This window comes from Zalophus californianus, chromosome 16 (genome assembly GCF_009762305.2).
Source record: "Zalophus californianus isolate mZalCal1 chromosome 16, mZalCal1.pri.v2, whole genome shotgun sequence".
NCBI lineage: Eukaryota > Metazoa > Chordata > Mammalia > Carnivora > Otariidae > Zalophus > Zalophus californianus.
Genome location: NC_045610.1, coordinates 17,156,718 through 17,176,295, shown reverse-complemented (window position 1 = coordinate 17,176,295; position 19,578 = coordinate 17,156,718). Strand labels below are relative to the sequence as shown.

Below are 19,578 nucleotides of genomic sequence, written 5' to 3'. Positions count from 1 at the left end.
TCAAGATAACTGCATGACTTACTGAATAAGCAGTGTTTTATTTTTGCTTCTGTGGCAATGAATTCTGAAAGAAACGTAATTGAGCATTTTCTTCATTCCTTTTAAATCCATTTTACTCTAAGGCCTACAATACCTTGATATATACTAAGTTGTTTTTTTCTTTTTCCGAGTAATAGCGATGGGAAGCAAATCATTTATTGCCCTGACTATTGTAATATTAATCTAAGAAAGAAAAAGTTGAGGATCTTGTATTAGAAGTACTATTCTGGGGACGCCTGGGTGGCTCAGTCGTTAGGCGTCTGCCTTCAGCTCGGGTCATGATCCCAGGGTCCTGGGATTGAGCCCCACATCGGGCTCCCTGCTCAGCGGGAAGCCTGCTTCTCCCTCTCCCACTCCCCCTGCTTGTGTTCCCTCTCTCGCTGTGTCTCTCTCTGTCAAATAAATAAATAAAATCTTTTTAAAAAAATAATATTTGTGGAATGAATGAATGGTAACTACGAAATTCTGTTCTACCCCTTTTTATTATTTTAGTATTTTTTAAAAGGAGGTAACACATGCACATGGTATACAATTTGGAAAAGGACAATATGATAAACATTAAATAAGTCCCCATCTCACATCTGTTCCCTGAGCCAACAAGTTCTTCTCCCTAAAGACAATTTTTAATTTTTTTATATATTTTTAAATTTTATATATATATCTTTTTAATTTTTATATATATTACAAGATACAATCTAGGCATATTTAAATATCTAAATAGATTCTTTTTCCTCTAATTTTTTTTATACAAATGATATACACATACTGCTTTGCATCTTGGGTTTTTTTTTTTTTTAGAAAAGTTATTTACATATTTGAGAGAGAGAGAGAGAGAGAGAGAGTGAGGGGAGGGGCAAAAGGAAAGGAAGAGAGAGAGAATTCTTAATCAGACTCCCCACTGAGTGTGGAGCCAAACTCAGGGCTTGATCCCAGGACCCTGAGATCATGACCTGAGCAGAAATCAAGAATCGGTTCCTTAACCAATTGAGCCACCCAGGCACCCTGTTGGTATTTTAACAATAGGAGATAATTCCATATTAATTCGTATGGAAACACCTTGATGGACATCTAGGATATTTTGAATTTTTTACTATTATAAATGACTTTGCTATAAATATGCTTGAATGTATGAAGTTTCACATATACAGGAAAATTTCTGGAGGATAAATTTCTAGGGCAAATGAATGGACATACAGAATTTTGATAGATATTTCCAAAATGTCCTCCATGGAGGTCATTCTAATTTACAGTCCACCAACAATATATAGCATTGCTGCTTCCCCTCTGCCTCTGCCAACACAACACAGTATCACATTTTTTTGATCTTTGCCAATCTGACAGGTAAATAATGGTATTGGTTATGAAGACTACTGAATGTTTTTTTATATGGTGAAGAGCCACTTGTATATCTTGCCGTGAAAGTCTGTTGATTTCTTTTGCACATTGTTCTGTTAGGTTTCTGATCTTTAAAAAAACTGTAGAAAACATTATTATTATAGAAATTAGCTCTTTATCATATGTGTTGAAAATCTTTTTCCAACGTGTTGTCTTGTGACTTTGTTTATAGGATCTTTTAAAGTAGAATTTTTGGCTTTATGTATTTGAATTTATCAATTTTTTAAGATTTTATTTATTTATTTGACAGAGAGAGAGACAGCAAGAGAGGGAACACAAGCAGGGGGAATGGGAGAGGGAGAAGCAGGCTTCCTGCCAAGCAGGGAGCCCGATGTGGGGCTCAATCCCAGGACCCTGGGATCATGACCCGAGCTGAAGGCAGACGCCTAACGACTGAGCCACCCAGGCACCCCATTTTATCAATGTTTCCTTTTATGGTCTCTGGGTTTTGTGTCTAATCGCTTCAGAGTTAATATTACCATAGTTTACCTAACCATTCCCTTTCTCCTATTATTAAACATATTCACTAAAATTTTAGTACTATACTTTTAAATAATTTTTTTAGAAGAAGTTTTCAAGAATTAGATTTCTATGCCAAAGAGTTTGGACATTATTATAACTTTTGACTGAACTGTCAGATTGCCAGGATTTATAATCTTCACCAATATAATTATCAAGTTAAGATGTATACATGAATATCATGCACAGATCTTTTCCAAACATAAATTTGTGCTACGACTATTCAAATCTACAGTTAGGCTTATAATCCACGGTTTAAAAATTTGCCTCACACTTCTACAGAATCTGACCAGCCTAAGAATTGCTGTTATTTCCTGGGAGGAAAAAGAGTAAGTGAACAAATTCTTCTGGAGCAAAGAGGGAATTCAGAGGACTCTCTTGGAAAATCCTGAGAAAGTAACTTGGCAAATTAAGCATTGCACTAGAGTCAAAAGAAGACAGCAGCATTTAAATTCAAGGCTGTACTTCGCCATTCACTTCGTTCTTTCCCTTCCCAAGAGCAGTGTCCCTTCCTTCCAACATTCTTTCCAAGTATCTTGAGGTTCTAGCCACCATGTAACATTTCTCAGTCGGCTTCTTCTTTAGATGTCTTCTGCCTGGCTCCCGGATCAGCCCTTCAAGTTCTTTAAGTTCATGTAAGGCCAGGAAATAAGATGTTGATCCCAAGTGGAAAATCCAGTTCCAGCCCATGCATGCCAAGAGAGCACTTCCTCATGTAAATGTACCTAGTACAGTTATAGCAGAGATTTCCAGATTCTCTGGGGCTATGTCTCTCTCTCATTTGCTGAAATTCATATACTGCTTGCAATTTTTTGCTACCCCTTCTCCTTGCTGCCTCCTAGAGCTCTCCTTAAAGAAGCATTTTAGGAGAAAAGAATTATAAGTTCATAATCATAAATTTTATGATGCTCCTGGAAATCTGGTACAGTGTCATGACAGGAATGCTTGTCAGACCAGACAGGAGAGTCACAAGCCTAGGATAGACTCCAAGCACATGCCTGACAGGCAGTATAGCTTGGTGAGCAGAGCCTTGGAAATCAGACTTGAACTTCACCACTTACTAGATGTGTGACACTAAGCAAATCCCTGAACTATTCTGAACTAAAATATCAACATGTTAGAGAGGCCCTTCTTGACCATCCTTTATTTAAATGGCTATTGTTATTTTTATTTTGAATATAAATAAATATTGTTATTATTATTATTTCCCCATTTGTATTTTTCATTGCACTATCACATTTTATAATGGAATACTTATTTTTTTTTTTTATGTGTGTTCCCCTGTAAGTTCCATTAAGGATGGGGTTTGATTTGTTCACCACTGGATACTCACTGCCTAGCATGGTACCTGCCACAGAGTAGACTCAAATAACTGTAGAATAAATGAGCTCAGTTTCATTACCCCTAAAACATTATTCACATCAGAGATGTAATATGAGATAATACATGTAAAAATATTTACTACAGAACCAGGAATATGGTTAGAGTTCAACAAATGTTAGCCATTATTTTAGTTATAGTTCTCAGCAAGTCATGGCCTTTGTAGCTCAATTTTCCTAACTGTAAAGTGAAAGGAAAAGTTACTAACCCTTCTCTGCTGCCAAAGTACACTGTAAAGTTACAAAAAATAAACAAAAGGCATTAGGAGGAACTCAGAAGATAGGATCCATTAAGATTAACAATTTGTTAAATTTATAACTCTCCCATGACATTTGTCTTAATCAGGGCCATCCACTGCTCTCTCCAGGGTTAGCAGTTCTTGCCTAAGAGTCTGAAATTGCAAATTCACTAGGACTTCACCCCAACCACTGAGTAAAAAGGTATTTGGGAAAGGAAATTCGGGTTGAGAAGGACTGTGCTTGAGTACAACAGTGGCAGCACTCTAGAAATTGATAGAATGAAGAATTAATCCAGCTATAAAATACTCCAGTGAGGGGCGCCTGGGTGGCTCAGTCGGTTAAGTGGCTGCCTTCAGCTTGGGTCATGGTCCCAGGGTCCTGGGTTCGAGCCCCAGGGTTCCTTGCTTGGTGGGGAGCCTGCTTCTCCCTCTCCCTCTGCCTGTCTGCCGCTCTCCCACTGCTTGTGCTCTCTATCTCTCTCTGTGTCAAATAAGTAAGTAAAATCTTAAAAAAAAATACTCCAGTGATATATCCAATTTCCAGTGATGTGTACTACCTTACCTCTTGAAACATGAACTTGACTGTTATTAAGCCACCTCCTCTTTCCCTAAACTTCTGTCAACCGTGTGTCTTTACAATATCCCAAATTCTGTCTTCAGATGCCCCCAGATCTATAATCTTATAATTCCTCTCTAGAGAATTTCTAAGAACCATGATTCTCAACTTTGGCTGCATGAAGTACCTTTGTAAAGAATAAAGATGTCCAAGACCCACTGAATGAGAAGGTTACTAAGGTGAGATTTGAGTCTCTCTATGTTTAAAAAGCTCCACAGATTATTCGGGTGCAAAAAACAGAGCTGAGAACCACTATTCTATTTGCCCCTGACCTCCTAGCACCAGAATAACAATATTCCATTCAGGGGCAAAGGCAATCCAGCATAAGGATAAAAGCTCAGAGTGTCAGGCAGACTCGTCTGTCACTACCAGTGTGGTCACATACTTCAGGCATGCCTCTGTTTCTTCAGCTTTAATTGGGAAATACTAAAAGTACTTAACCTCAAAGACTTGGATTCAACACTAACTTGTATGAAAATCACCTAGAATGTCTGGCAAATAATAAGTGCTAAATAGATTGCCTTGCTCACCTTTCAAAGGGTAAATTATTTCCCAACTGCAATCTAAAAAAAGGCTGTATAATTTTATTAATGAAAACACCTACAAGTCATGCCATCTTCTGATTTTCTTGCTTTCCTAAACCAAAATAAGGGACAAGTACACTTGAACAGGCCCCGCCTCAGATTATGAAAGCAGAATAACTCAGCTAGTCGGAGCTTTTATTTGGCTGATTTTATAAATTAGGCCAACCTCTTGGTGTCTGCCTGCAGTTGTTTCACTGCTACGTTATGTATCCATGTGCCAGATATCTCCAAAATATGTCTCTGGTCAAAAGAAGGACCAGAAGTCGAACGAATATAAATCCAGCACAGGGTAAGCATGGTGTGCCTGAAGCATCATTTTTAGATTCCATTACCCAAGGCATTAAATATGTGCAACTTCTATGTTAGGCATTATGGAGAATAAAAGGATGTATGAGAGAACATTTCTGGCCCTTCAGTGATCAGTTTATGAATTTAAATAATATATTTATTTTTTAAAGATTTATTTATGAGAGAGAGAGAGAGAGTGAGAGCACGGGTGTAGCAGGGAGGGGCAGAGAGAATTAAGTAGATTCTGTGCTGAGCATGGAGCCCAATGCAGGGCTCGATCTCACGACCCTGCGATCATGACCTGAGCTGAAACCAAGAGTCAGAGGCTTCACCAAGTACACCATCCAGGCACCCCTAAAGAATATATTTTAGAAGTGGCCACAAGTTACTCACGCCACAAGGCAAATAAAGGATGGTGAAGAAAAGGAAAGATGGTCAAGATGTCCACTTTTTCCTCCTCCTCCCCTACAGAGCTGGACCATAAACTTAAATTGAGCCCAAAGATAACAGCAGCACTGTCCTGACTCTATGGAAGAGATGGTGAGACCAGGGAATCCTGCATTTGCCCCTGCTCTCTACATAGCACAGAAAATGTGCCAGGCCCTCTAAGTACCTTACATAAGTCATCTTATTTAATTCTAACAACTCTCTGAGACAGTATTATTATTATCCCCATTTTATAGATGGGGAAGTAAGGCTTAGAGAAGCGAAGTCACAAAGCCAGGAAGTGGTGGAGCTGGGACTGTGACCTAGGTTGTCTGAACCCTGTGCCTGAGCTCATTACATCATGCTGAGCCCTGATTCTGGTGGCCAAAGAGGGTCATCTAAAGAGCATAGCCTCATGCTCACATCAAAGTCATATGGTCAAGAATTCACGATAGTGGTTATCTTGGGGGTTGAGGGTGATGATGGTTGGGAAGGTGAAGAGTGACTAAAAGGGAGAAAGGGGGGGTGTTAGCAGAAGGGGGAATTGGTGGAGGGGAGTGGTAATATTCCATTTCTTGATCTAGGTACGGTTACACACTTTCTTGATGTGTGTGAAAATTCATCAAGATATACATAAAAGTGCAAGATAAGTGCACTTCTCTGTATGTATATTTTATTTCAAAAAAAGTATTATATACAAAGTCTAAAAGTGGTCTTTAATACTTTGTCTTTATGCTAGCTCCTAGCGGTATTGACACAGGAAGGATAAGTCTTCATAACCTCATGGAAAACCTGGCCCTTAATTGACACAGGTTCATTGAGGATTTGGATCACCGAATTTCAGTATCTTGTTCCTCTTTTAACAGAAGCCTAGCCAAGGAATTTCACTGAATAAAAGTTAAATGCATTGTAACTGAGTTATCAAATGCAAAGTCAACTCTTAGGATTCTAGTCAATGTCTTTTTTTTTTTTTTAAGATTTTATTTATTTGACAGAGAGATAGAGAGAGAACACAAGTAGGCAGAGCGGCAGGCAGAGGGAGAAGAAGCAGGCTCTCTGCTGAGCAGGGAGCTGGACGTGGGGCTCGATCCCAGGACCCTGGGGTCATGCCCCGACCCAAAGGCAGCCGCTTAACCGACTGAGCCACCCAGGCGCCCTCTAGTCAATGTCTTATTTTGTCCATTCTTCAAGGAAACAGATGTTACAGATGTTGGAGACTGGAGCTCTGATTCAGGAGATGCAAAAATTAGCATAGAGTTAAAACAGTCATTCGTAATCCCTCATTCACCTGAGAATAATCCTGGGATCACTTAAAAAATACCTATACCTGGGTCCCACTCACAGAGATCCTGATTTAACTGGACTGGGGTGAGACTCTTATTAAATTATTTTAAAAGGTCACAGGTGATTCTAATGTGCAGATGCAATGAGAATTACTGAGTTAAATGATAACGGTAATTCTTTTTTTTTTGTCCTTACAATTTTTTATTTATTTTTAATATTATGTTATGTTAATCACCATACATTACATCATTAGTTTTTGACCTAGTGTTCCATGATTCATTATTTGCATATAACACCCAGTGCTCCATGCAGAATGAGGGGTAATTCTTTTTTTAAAATTTTTATTGTTATGTTAATCACCATACATTACATCATTAGTTTTTGATGTAGTGTTCCATGATTCAATGTTTGTGTATAACACCCAGTGCTTCACGCAGAACATGCCCTCTTTAATACCCATCACCAGGCTAACCCGTCCTCCCACCCCCCCAACCCCTCACAAGGGGTAATTCTTTTTTTTTTTAATTTTTTTTTTAAGATTTTATTTATTTATTTGACAGAGAGAGACACACAGAGAGAGAGAGCACAAGCAGGGGGAGCGGGAGAGGGAGAAGCAGGCTTCCCGCTGGGCAGGGAGCCCGATGCGGGGCTCGATCCCATGACCCGAGCCGAAGGCAGACGCGTAACGACTGAGCCACCCAGGCACCCCACAACGGGTAATTCTTAAAATAGCCTTTGTATACCCAAGATTACTAAAAATTGCATTTTCCCTCAAATAAGTCACTCAAGAGGGTAAGATTTTTAAAAAGAAAAGTTGAAAATTATTTCTCATTTGTTACTCTAAGATAAAATAGTTGAACAATGCTTTCTGATTATATCTTATTCTGGAACAAAGAAAAATAAGTTTGACATCAGAGGAGGTAGATCCTCTGTGTTATTTCTTCAGTAATGGCAACCATGATAGTGACCACATGGTCATTCCAAGTTGCTTATTTACTCATAGCAGTGATAATCTTTTGTGAATTCTTGTTCGAATTCCTTCTGCTTATGGTGTGATCCTCCTTTTCAGAGAAAGCAGTGAGTTGGGTTTTTTTTTTTTAATGATTATTTAAGCTATTCATGTGTGGTGGTAGTGGGATATCTGTTTAAATGTGTACATTACTTTAATGTAATTGTTTTGTGGATGGGTCACCTTTGGAAAATATTTCATTATAGTTTTATATTCTATACTTGCAACCTGTTTCATGATAAGTTGATATGTTGTCCTTTGTAATTTCTACATTTTGTGTTTGTACTTTTTCATTCATTTTAAATCTAGTTCATGTAAAATAGAAATATTTTATACTTCAATGCAGTATTTACCTTCTTTTGGTCAGCTCCGAAATATCTTTAATCTATATATCTACATCTAATCTGTTTTAAATTTTACTTGCAGTTTCATTTGCAAAAACAAAAACAAAAACAAACAAAATTTATTCGTTTAGATCAGACTCCCTCAAAGGGAAAAATAGGAATACCATTCATGGTGAAACTATGTTTTTTGCTACCGGCAATACTTCTATGCCATTCTCTGACCAGGTGCCCTATCAGTAATTGCTCTACTATGCAGCAGAGGTGATGCAGAAACAATTCAAATAATCCTCAACTCTGGTGGGACAGCTGTTTGCTGTTGGCTAACTGGTCATTTGGAACTCATAATAAAACCCACATCTCCTTAGCAACAAATTTTCACTTTTTTTTTTAAAATTTTTTATTGTTATGTTAATCACCATATATTACATCATTAGTTTTTGGTGCAGTGTTCCATGATTCATTGTTTGTTCATAACACCCAGTGCTCCATGCAGAACGTGCCCTCCTTAATACCCATCACCAGGCTAACCCATCCCCCCACCCCCCTCCCTTCAAATTTTCACTTTTTTTTTATATTTGTGTATGTTGTCCAGTGAAATGCTATCTCTGCAAATGAGCCTGAAAAAAGGAAAAAATACAGTACTAAGAGCTGAATGAAGGTAAATACAAATCATCAGAAATGACCAGATGCACATACTGTCGGCCTACACACCATCACCACCTTCCATCCAACTACTCTGGTTATCATTTTATCTGTAGGTTTATCCACAACATACAGTTGTGTATTCTGCTCACAATCTCTAGAGTCTTACAGAAGTAGATATAGTGACCATAGCAGTTTTCCCCTTTTAAATATAGTTTTACTTTCTGAGCTAATAAATCATTCATTGTTTTGATCATCCCATATACCACATTCCAAGACTTAAAATATACAAAAAAAACAAGATGCTTCAGAAGAATTCTAAAGATTAAAGTTCCTTTTATTTTCAATCCATAGGCTGGCTACTCAATAGCAGGTCTTGAATTAGGGCTTGCTTATCTTAACATTAATAACTTTTTACAATTCTTAAATCCTTTATCTTAAACTTAGTGAGGTTAAACATTCTCTCTCCAAAGCCATTCTCCCACTCCACAAAATGACTACATATGAAAACTTCCACAGAAGTTGCCATCTAGAAGGATACTGCTATGTTCTGAGACACCTAAACTGCCCTAGAAAAGAATACAAATCTACAGTTTAAAAGTATAAAGAGCACTGGGTGTTATATGCAATTAATGAATCACTGAACATTACATCAACAACTAATGATGTACTATATGTTGGCCAACTGAAGTTAATTAAAAAATAAAAATGTAAAGTATGCTAAACCAAATAATTCTTCTTTTAGATTTTCCTTTCTTTTTGTCTGCCTTCTCCATATTTGATTTGAGGGTGGCCTTTTCTTTTTTTCTTTCTTTAATAACAAAAGGCTAACACTCCTTCCTTTCACTGGGCTAATCAAACAAAATGCTGTTTTGATTGCATGGAAGGAAAATGCATTCCCTACAAGGATTTAATATCCAAGCAAAAGAATGAAATAGACCACAAAAATAGTATGACCACCTACGTGTGTCCCTCCTGTTTGGTGGGGTGGGAGTGGGGTCAGACAAGCAGGGAAACGAGAGAAAGAAACTGCTGTATTTTGAGGAAATAAACTGATGTAACAAGCATTTTCCTGACCTCCAGGCTGGGGAAGATATAACCCTGCAACAGTAATGAATCTACCTGCTTCTAGTTGAACCCCCACCAATATGATAATTGGAATTCCAGCTCACACAGAGCTTTTTCTTCTTTAAGGCAAGACAGCAGCAGGTATTAGGATGGGGAGTGGAGAGGACTCTCAGGAGTCTCAGTGGCTACTGCAGCCGCCAGTGCCCCAACCTGCTTTAGTCACTGCCTACCTTCCTTCTTATCTGAAGCTGAAGTGAAACTCCTGCAGCTGGGGCCAGTGTCTTCTTCCTCTGTGACCTTTGCCCAGTCACATTATCAATCCTGCTCCGGGGCAGACAGTCCCTTTTCCCATTATGGAGGCATCCAACAACCCTGTGCACAGCAAAGGGAACAAGAAGCTGCTTCTATTCAGTAAAAGCTGAATAGGACCAGAGAGAGACAGAAGCCTTTCTACACTCCTCCCCACTCTTCCAAGAAAGCCCCAGGAGATCTAAGGCAGTCAGCCCTCTTCCAGAGAGAGCTACCCCTTCTTTGCCTCTAGCCAAATTTCTTTCCACTCATCCACATATTTCTTTTCTTCTCCCCATGTACTGCATATGAATGATTTTCTCCTCTCCTTTTCATGGTTTTCCATGAATATTCATAAAACTAACTTGTTGAAGTAGAGTATACAATTCTAAGGGTAGATTTAAAAAAAAATTCAGCTTTATTGAGGTATAATTGACAATGAAATTGTAAGGTTTTAGAGTGTACATCATGGTGATTTGAGATACATATAAATTGTGAAAAGATTCCCCCCATCTGGTTAGTTAATATATTCATCACTTAACATATTTATCTTCTTTGTGTGTGAGAACATTTCAGTTCTGCTTTTTTAGCAATATCAATTATAAAATGCAATGTTATCGACTATAGTCACCATGTTTTATGTTAGAGCTTCAGATCTCATTCACCCTATAGCTGAAAGTTTGCTGTTAGGGTGGATTCTATACTTTATGCCTAACCTCCATAGCCCTGGGCCCAGTAATTAGTACATGATAGTCAATCAATGCTTGGAGAATGCATGTATGCGTAAGTGAATTAATGAATACAGCCAACCAAAGTTCATAATTCTGTTATCCTGAGATTGAAGAGAAAGCTCTTCAGTGATTGACTTTATCTCCCACTCTTCTTTACAACAGTTAACTTCTATTTCAAATAGTTGTCAAGATCCCATACCATTTCCTTTGAAGAAAATTCAAACTGGGGATTTCAATCAGTTTACTCTCCAAACAATTTTGTTTTCAAGTTTAAGCCTTCACACTTGGGAAGGAGCTCTTGAATCTCCTTTAACATGAGGGATGGGATGCTGAGGAAAGGGGGAAAAAATGTACGGGAAGTACTCCCTAAGCAAACAAAACAGGAGAATCCAATACTTTTTAAAATCTAGCCAGTACATGTAACCACTTTTGCCTTATGAAGAGGAAAAGACAACAAACCTGACTTAAATGAATGAAAGCCCTGGCAATAAAATAAAGCAATCCAGAATTATCTGCAAATACATATACCCAACTAATTATATCTCAGAGAACCATTAAAACTAGAGTCATCTCTTCCCCCTATGTGTACAACTTCATAAAAATATTCTTCATATAGATTGCCAAGCACTGGTCTCTTTAAGACAAAATCAGCCAAAACGTAAGCCAGTTTAATCCAGAGGATGCCAGTGCAGACTGAACAAAATAAATCTTGAGGAAAGTATATAAAGAGCCTTGGTATATATCCCATCAATGATGATGCTGCCTGCTGATAATGAGATCACTGATGGGTGGCAGCTGAAATCTGACGTCAGCGCTGCCCCTGCTTATCACACACCGTGCAAAGAATATAACCTTTCCACCCTCAGTCTGTCATCTGCAAAATGTTGATAATAAATGAGTGTTCACATGAATTCTTCAGTTCATGTTTTCAAGCACTAGGGAATGAGCTCAGCTCCAGCTATTAGTGAGTGAGTCACAATAACTAACTTCCTGCCATCTCACACTCATCATCAATGCTGAATGAAGTGCGACCAGGTAAGTCAATGTAACAGTTGAATGAGGTCCTGAAAAAGTGATCACTTTCTTTGTGCAATAAAGGTGAAGTAAAGAAGCCAGTTTACGCGTTGGCAGTACTATGGTGATATACTTAAGAGGCACAGCTCACTTCGAGAGACAGTTTCCATTGGTGAAACTTTAACAATATTTATAGAGTGCCTACTATGTACAGTAAACATCCCAAAATAGACAGAATCCAGATTTTATCATCAAGGTTTGTAGAACCTAGTTTTAGCCATGGCTAGCAAAGGCAGTTATCCTGTTGGAAGAGATATTTAAATTTTTTAAAAGTCAATTTAAGAGCACCTGGGTGGCTCAGTCAGTAGCGCATCCACCTTCAGCTCAGCTCATGATCCCAGGGTCCTGGGATGGAGCCCTGCATCAGGCTCCCTGCTCAGCGGGGAGCCTGCCTTCTCCCTCTCCCTCTGTCTACCCCCCTCATGCTCTGTCTTGCTCTCTCTCTCTCTCACATAAGTAAATCTTAAAAAAAAAGTCAATTTAAGTCCTCTAACTTCAATTTAAGTCCTCTAACTTCAGTTTAAGACCCCTGATTGCATGGGTAATTTGCAATAATTAAGCAGTTATGTTGGGGATCAGGTAAGATAAACAAAATTTATAACGTCTCATGAAATGTAGTTAGATAGCTCCACATTTGAAATGACCCAGTAATTATAACACTATTTAGCTTAACATTATCAACAGTCAGGATGTGTTAGGTCTATGTATGTGGGGAATAAAGGTCCAGTGGCAGCACCAATACCAAGCAGTTGCTATGGGGAAAGGGAAACTACTGACAATTAAAAAATGTAAAAACCCACAAAACAATCATTCTTTATTGAGGGAGAACTCACTCTAAAAGTTCCAGGATACAACATTTCTCTACTTTGTAGATACGCCCTGAGTGGAGATTATTATGCATACACATATACCATACTACTTACATATACACTGATTTGCTTTCACAGACTATGTATTTGGCTGAGTGACGCCAAACAGATGAAATGATAGGCACTATCTCAGTCACATTTAAGAGCCAAATTTACCCAAAAAGCTTTCACTTGAAATACCAAAGGCTGTATAAAAACATATACCAGGGAGCCTAGGTGGCTCAGTCGTTAAGCGTCTGCCTTCGGCTCAGGTCATGATCCCAGGTCCTGGGATGGAGGCTCGCATCAGGCTCCCTGCTCCATGGGAAGCCTGTTTCTCCCTTTCCCACTCCCCCTGCTTGTGTTCCTTCTCTTGCTGTGTCTCCCTCTGTCAAATAAATAAATAAATAAAATCTTCAAAAAAATATAAATAAAAAATAAAAACATATACCTACGTACATTGGAACCACTAAAGATATCTGATTCTTCACATTCACAGCAAAGTAACACTGCTGATTCACTGTCTTCCAAATGAGAGCTCTGTAATATAAACAACATCATTTCAGAGATCCAAATGAATGGGGCCATGGGCATGAAGGAAAAGCCAGCAGAAATCAGAGTCATGTTAGCTCATAGGTAAGAAGTTGCAATCCTGATTAGTGATGGCTATTTTGGAGAGAATAAAGCCAACAAGTTGATTGGTTAGATGACTGGAAAATTGAGGAATGTTTGATTAGCTGAAGCATTTTCTATGCTTTCCAATTTGGGCAATGGGGTGTCCCTTTTCTGTAAAGATGGTGCTACTAACCCTTTATAGTGTGTACTCTGAATACTTCTCAGAATGGGGTAGGTTTGTGTTCATTTATCCTCATATCCAAAGGTATATATATATATTTTTAAGATTTTGTTTCTTTATTTGACGGGGGTGGGGAGGAGAGGGAGTACAAGCGGGCAGAGCGAGAGGGAGAAGCAGGCTCCCCCACCCCGAGCAGGGAGCCCAATGTGGGACTTGATCCTAGGACCCTGGGATCATGACCTGAGCCGAAGGCAGACGTTTAACCGACTGAACCACCACACAGGCCCCCCAAAAAGTACATATTTTATATTACTGTTTATAGGACATGACTGGAGTATCTAACCACTAGCCTCATTAGCCCTCTGCTAACAAGTGTTTATAAGAACAGCCAAAAGATATGCCCTACCCAAGTCCCTCTGACAGATGCCAGAAAACAATTTAAAACCTTTCTTTCACTATCCAATCTCTTTTTCAAAATCTGTCTAGAAGACAGATAAGGAAAAGGAGACAAAGAAGTGAAACAATTAGCTGGTAACACAAGAGTATTTTTCCCTTATGACTAACACCACCACAAAAGAGAAGGAAAAAAGCTCTAACTCTGACCCATTAAGTTCCATCCAAATGTTTGTTATTTGAGTAACAGCTGCTGGAAACTGAGCTGTCCCTACATAGAGATGTAGATGCTTATGTCATCAAAACTTCTCACTATCATATTATCCAGCAATCCCACTTCTGGGTATAAATCCAAAAGAACTGAAATCAGGATCTGGAAGAGATGTCTGCACTCCCATGTTCATTGCAGCACTATTTATAATAGCCAAGATAATGGAATCAACCCAGATGTCCAACAATAGACCAATGGTTAAAGAAAAAGTGATATATACATACAATGGAATATTATTCAACCTGAAAAAAGGAAGTCCTAAGTGAAATAAGCCAGTCACAGAAAGATGAATACTACATGATTCCACTTATTTGAGGTGTCTAAAATAATCAAACTCACAGTAGCAGAGAGTAGAATGGTGGTTGCCAAGGGGCTAAGGGAGAGGAATAAATGGAGAATTTTTATTTAATGGGTATAAAGTTTCAGTATTATAAGATGAAAAAGTTATAGAGATCTGCTGTGCCACATAGTGTCTACTGTTAATAATACTCTATTGTGCATTTAAAATTTTTGTTAGGAGGGCAGATCTCATGTTAAATGTTCTTACCACAAAACAAATAGACAACAACAACAAAAAATGCAAAGAGGCACAAGGAAATTTTGGAGGTGACAGATTGGTTTAGTGATGGTAACAGTGATGGTTTCACTGGTGTGTGCATATGTCCAAATTCATCAGATTGTATATATTAACTATGTGCAGTTTTTTGTTTATCAATTATATCTCAATAAAGTCTTAAATAAATGACAAACTTCTCACTACTACTGGCTGAAACTTAATCATGTATAACTACTCTGTGGCTATCCTAGTTGACTGCTACTTTGATTTTTCAAAGCTGAAACTATGTTTCAATCCAATGAATACCCGAAGAGATTAAGAGTTTTAGAGTGCAAATAAATGAAAGTAAAGCTCAGACTATTCCTGGTAACTGCCTTCTCCTGGTTTATTTCCTTCTTACTTTTTTCCTATCCTGATCCTTTGCCTACTTTGGTTTTCCTTCTTAAAACCAAATCTCATCGTCCATTATCACTCCGTCTTCCTCTTTTAGAAAATAAACAGAAACCAAATATTTAAAACTATTTTTTAAATCCTGCAAATGCAAAAATCTCTTTATTTCTTACTCCCTTGCATTTTGGAGGGGGAAAATATAAGAACAAGATAAATAAGATTTATTTTAGTTGGGGGGAGAATCTCAAGCAGACTCCCCGCTGAGCGCAGAGCCTAACACGTGATTTCATGACGCTGAGATCATGACCTGAGCCCAAATCAAGAGTTGGACCCTTAGCCAACTGAGACACCAGGCACCCTGGGAAAAAACATTTACTTTTCATTTGTGTTTTTTAAAAATCAGGTTACAAAATACTTGAAGACTTCTAAAAGTCATTATCAGAAAAGGCATAATAAAAAAAATAAAATATCTGAAGGAATTAATGTAGAAATCAAAACTGTATTCAATTCTCCCAAATTCTCATATCACAACAGATGATAACATAGGTAATATTAAGCATATTAAAAGTGGCTTTTCACTGCCACAGTGTATACAATTAATCCAAATTACACAGTTAAGATTTAAAGTTTTCATTCCTATAAATATTTCAGCATGTTTACATGAGCTCTTTTAAAATAGCTTCTAAAAAGGAGGTCCTGTAATGACTTGCACTCCTAAAGTTATTTTAAGATTTTATTGCATACTTATTAATTGCAATTTAATTCATTAAGATATAAGGTATCAATTTAAGTGTGCTGGTAGCATTGAAAATAATTGGTTCATGGAACAAGTATTTACTTGCAAACAACATATTTAGTTCCAAATTAAATTCTAATACTAAAGGAAGACAAAGGATATTTCAAGTTCTTTCCTCTACTTTCTGGGGTACTTGGTAATTCCAGTTCCTGAATTGTTTCTGGGTTCTGCAGCATGAACTGTCTTCCTTATTAACTATAAAGGACTTATTCCAAGAATGAAAGAATATTTAGGAATTCATTTAATATAACTTAGCACATTAGGTCAAATGAGAAAAACCGTAACATTATCTAAATAGATGCTAAAAAGGATTTGATAAAATTAATGTTTTTAGTAAACTAGGATTAAAAGATGCTTCCTTTGTTTACTCCTTAGATGGGCTTTTACATATATATACATAGTACTCAAGTTGGTAGGCCCTTACCTCAAGTTGGCCTTGCCTGAATTTCATATTGAACAAAACCCTCCAGTATTTCTTCTAGCATGAGGATCCCACTTTATAATGCAGATACCAATTCTCTTTTATTTTCCTTCTTTCCCTCCTTCCTCCCTTCTTAAAAGTCCTTTTGGCCATTTCAGTAGGAATTTTGAAGAGGATAATGTCAAACTCATATTTTTGCATTAGAAATGCCAAATCCAAATCTTAACTAAATTGAGTTCATATCCTGGTTCTGCCACCTACCAGCCATGTGATGTTGAACGTTACTTAATCTCCCTGAGCTCATCCATAAATACAGGCACAACAATAGCATCTATCTAATAGGGTCACTGGAAAGATTACATGAAAATATAGGAAAAGCACTTGGCATGACTTAGCTACTGATGTTACTCTGCTGCTGCTGTTGTTGTTAATAATACGATAGTAATAATAATCTCCCTACTAGATGTAAAAGGCTTATAAATTTGCATTAAATTCTCTTTCAAAGAAACTTTTGCTATCTAGGGAAATTTTGCTTCTATAAAATTGTAAGTGTTTCACTTCTAGAAACAACTTTGTATTTCCTATATAACTCTGAAGTATTGAGCTCACAGTGAGTCATTCGTTACTATTTATTGTACCCTTACTATGTATTAAGCAATTTTCTGGGTGCTGAATTAGCTACAGTAAAACTCTAAACAAAAAGGGAAAGATAACTGAACAGGTTCCATAATTGTTTTTGTGTTTTATGGATACAAAACCCACAAAAATAAGGATATGGCTCTGTGGAAATATGCTCCTTTGGCTAAGTATTGTTTGGAGAAAAACAGGGGCTAAGATTTTTGGTAAGGAAAACACATCCATATATAACAAGAAGTCTCAATCCAGAACAGCTTCTAAGCAACAATTATAGTAATAAAATGTTGCAATCTTTATATGGAATGTATGATGCAAGGACTCATGTACTAAGAAGGATGTTTTGAAGAGTGTTAAAATCTAACTTGTGCAGTTGCCTAACAATCCGCAAGCAGAAGTCTTAAGAAATAATCCTGCAAGAGTCAAAACCTGTTGCTACTGTTAAGTGTCTTTTATTCTAGTTATAGTTTATGTGATTTTTAAGAAGCAGAAAACACTATTACATTTCTTTTATCTTTTATTTTTTCATTTATATTTCCTCCCTCAACATTTTTGGGGGGTTCTAAGTGAACAGAATGCAGTTGTTCTTAAAAAAACAAACAAAACACTAGAGATTTTGAAAATATACTAATAGACACCAAACCATAAAATATGTGTGTACCTTAAAGCCTGGTGAACACTTTGGGACTAAGAACTTTTAACCGTTTAAAGGCCAAGGCAAGACGTAGGTCTAATTTATCCTGACACTTACGTGCAGCTGGACTGACAAAGCAATTTCACAGTCTAATGATGACCTAAGTGAGATAACTCTCTCTGCAGTCCCTAACCCCAATTACACATTTAAAAATCTTTTTCCTCCCTCCCTTCCCCCTTCTTCCTTCTTTCCATTACATCCCTGTGACTTACTTATTTTTATAACTGGAAGTTTGTGCCTTTTGACTCCCTTTACCCATTTTGCCCACGCTTTCCTCCACCTCTGGGCAGCCACCAATCTGTTCTCTGTGTCTATGAGCTTGGTAAAAACCATGGTTTCAATATATAATATATGCATGTGGCAAACAAAATTCAGAAGGTGTCAAGGAATATTTAAGTTTTCCTCCCAGCCCTGCCCTCCCACCTCCTAATTCTCCACAACTCCATTCCCAGAAGTAATCACTACATGAGTTTCTTGGGTATCTTTTCAGAGATACTGTATGTATATACAAGGATATATACATATCCTTTTTCTCAAAATATACAATGAAAGCACACTACACCTATTTTTCTGTCATATCCTTTTAAACCTATCTTTGTTTCACTATTTTAAAATAACACAAAATTTACCACCTTAACCATTTTCAAGTATAGAGTTCATTAATATTAAGTATATTCACATTGTTGTTCAACCAATCTCCAGAACTTTTTCATCTTGCAAAACTAAAACTCCATGTCCATTAAAGAACTCACTTCCCCCCATAACCCCTGGCAAACCCTACTCTATTTTTATGAATTTGATTACTCTAAATACTTCATATAAGTGATATTTATGCAGTATTTGTCTTTTTGTGACTGGCTTATTTCACTTAGCATGTCTTCAAGGTTCATACATATTATAGTATGTGTCAGAATTCTTTCCCTTTTAAGGCTGAATAATATTCCATTGTATATATACACACCACATTTTGTTTATTCATTGGTCCGTAGATATTTATTTCAGTATTTTTAATCACTGTTACTCCATTGTATAGATGTTCCACAATTCAGTTAATCAGTCTCCTATTAGTAGACTCAGATTACTTGTAATTGTATTCATATTCTAATTTGCTGTAACAAAATACCTCAAAATTGACGACTTAACACAAATTTATTATCTTTATAGTCAAGAGGTCAGAAGTCCTAAAATCAAAGTGGTGGCAGACCCATGTTCCTTCTGGAGGATCTAGAGGAGTTTTACTGCTCCCTCTCCCCCACTAATCCCTAGGACTTCACAATGTGACTGTATCTTGAGATATGGCCTTTAGAGGGGTGATTAAATTAAAATAAGGTTTATTAGGGTAGGTCCTAATACCTAATACAGTATGGGACTGGTGTCCTTATAAGAGGAGGAGATCAGGACACAGACACACAGAGGAACGACCATGTGAAGACAGAGATAAGACAGACATCTACCAGCCAAGGAGAGAGATCTCAGGAAAAAAAGTCAACCCTGCCAACAACTTAAATTCTGACTTCTAGCTTCCAGAACTATGAGAAAATTAATTTCTGTGGTTTAAGCCACTAGTCTATGGTACTTGTTTTGGCAGTCCTGACGAACTAATATAAGGAGAATCTGTTTCCCTGCCTTTTCCAGCAACTAGAGACCACCTACATTCCTTGGCTTGTGGCTCCCTTCCTCCATCTTTAAAGTCAGTGAAGATGAGTTGAGTCTTTCTCATATTTTATTAGTCCAACCTCTTCTCTGTCTCCCTCTTCCACTTTCAAAGGCCCTGGTAATTACATTGCCACCCATTCCAACAATCCAGAATAATCTGCCTATTTTAAAGTCATCTAATTGGAAACCTTAATTCCAT

General features: G+C 37.5%; 1 protein-coding gene across 7 annotated transcripts in view; it reads right to left on the bottom strand.

Annotated features, from left to right (window-relative positions):
- The window catches only part of SSH2 (slingshot protein phosphatase 2), a 242,078-nt gene that overhangs the window by 175,445 nt on the left and 47,055 nt on the right, over positions 1–19,578 (bottom strand). For 2 of the 7 annotated variants that reach the window (XM_027624637.2, XM_027624635.2), the window contains exon 2: positions 13,233–13,313. The exons of 3 other annotated variants lie outside the window; for them this stretch is intronic. In XM_027624637.2, coding sequence (XP_027480438.1) covers positions 13,233–13,313 — 81 coding nt within the window. Of the gene's footprint in view, positions 1–10,062; positions 10,205–13,232; positions 13,314–19,578 lie in introns of those variants that run through there. 2 more of the 7 variants (XM_027624636.2, XM_027624640.2) reach the window with 2 other exon arrangements.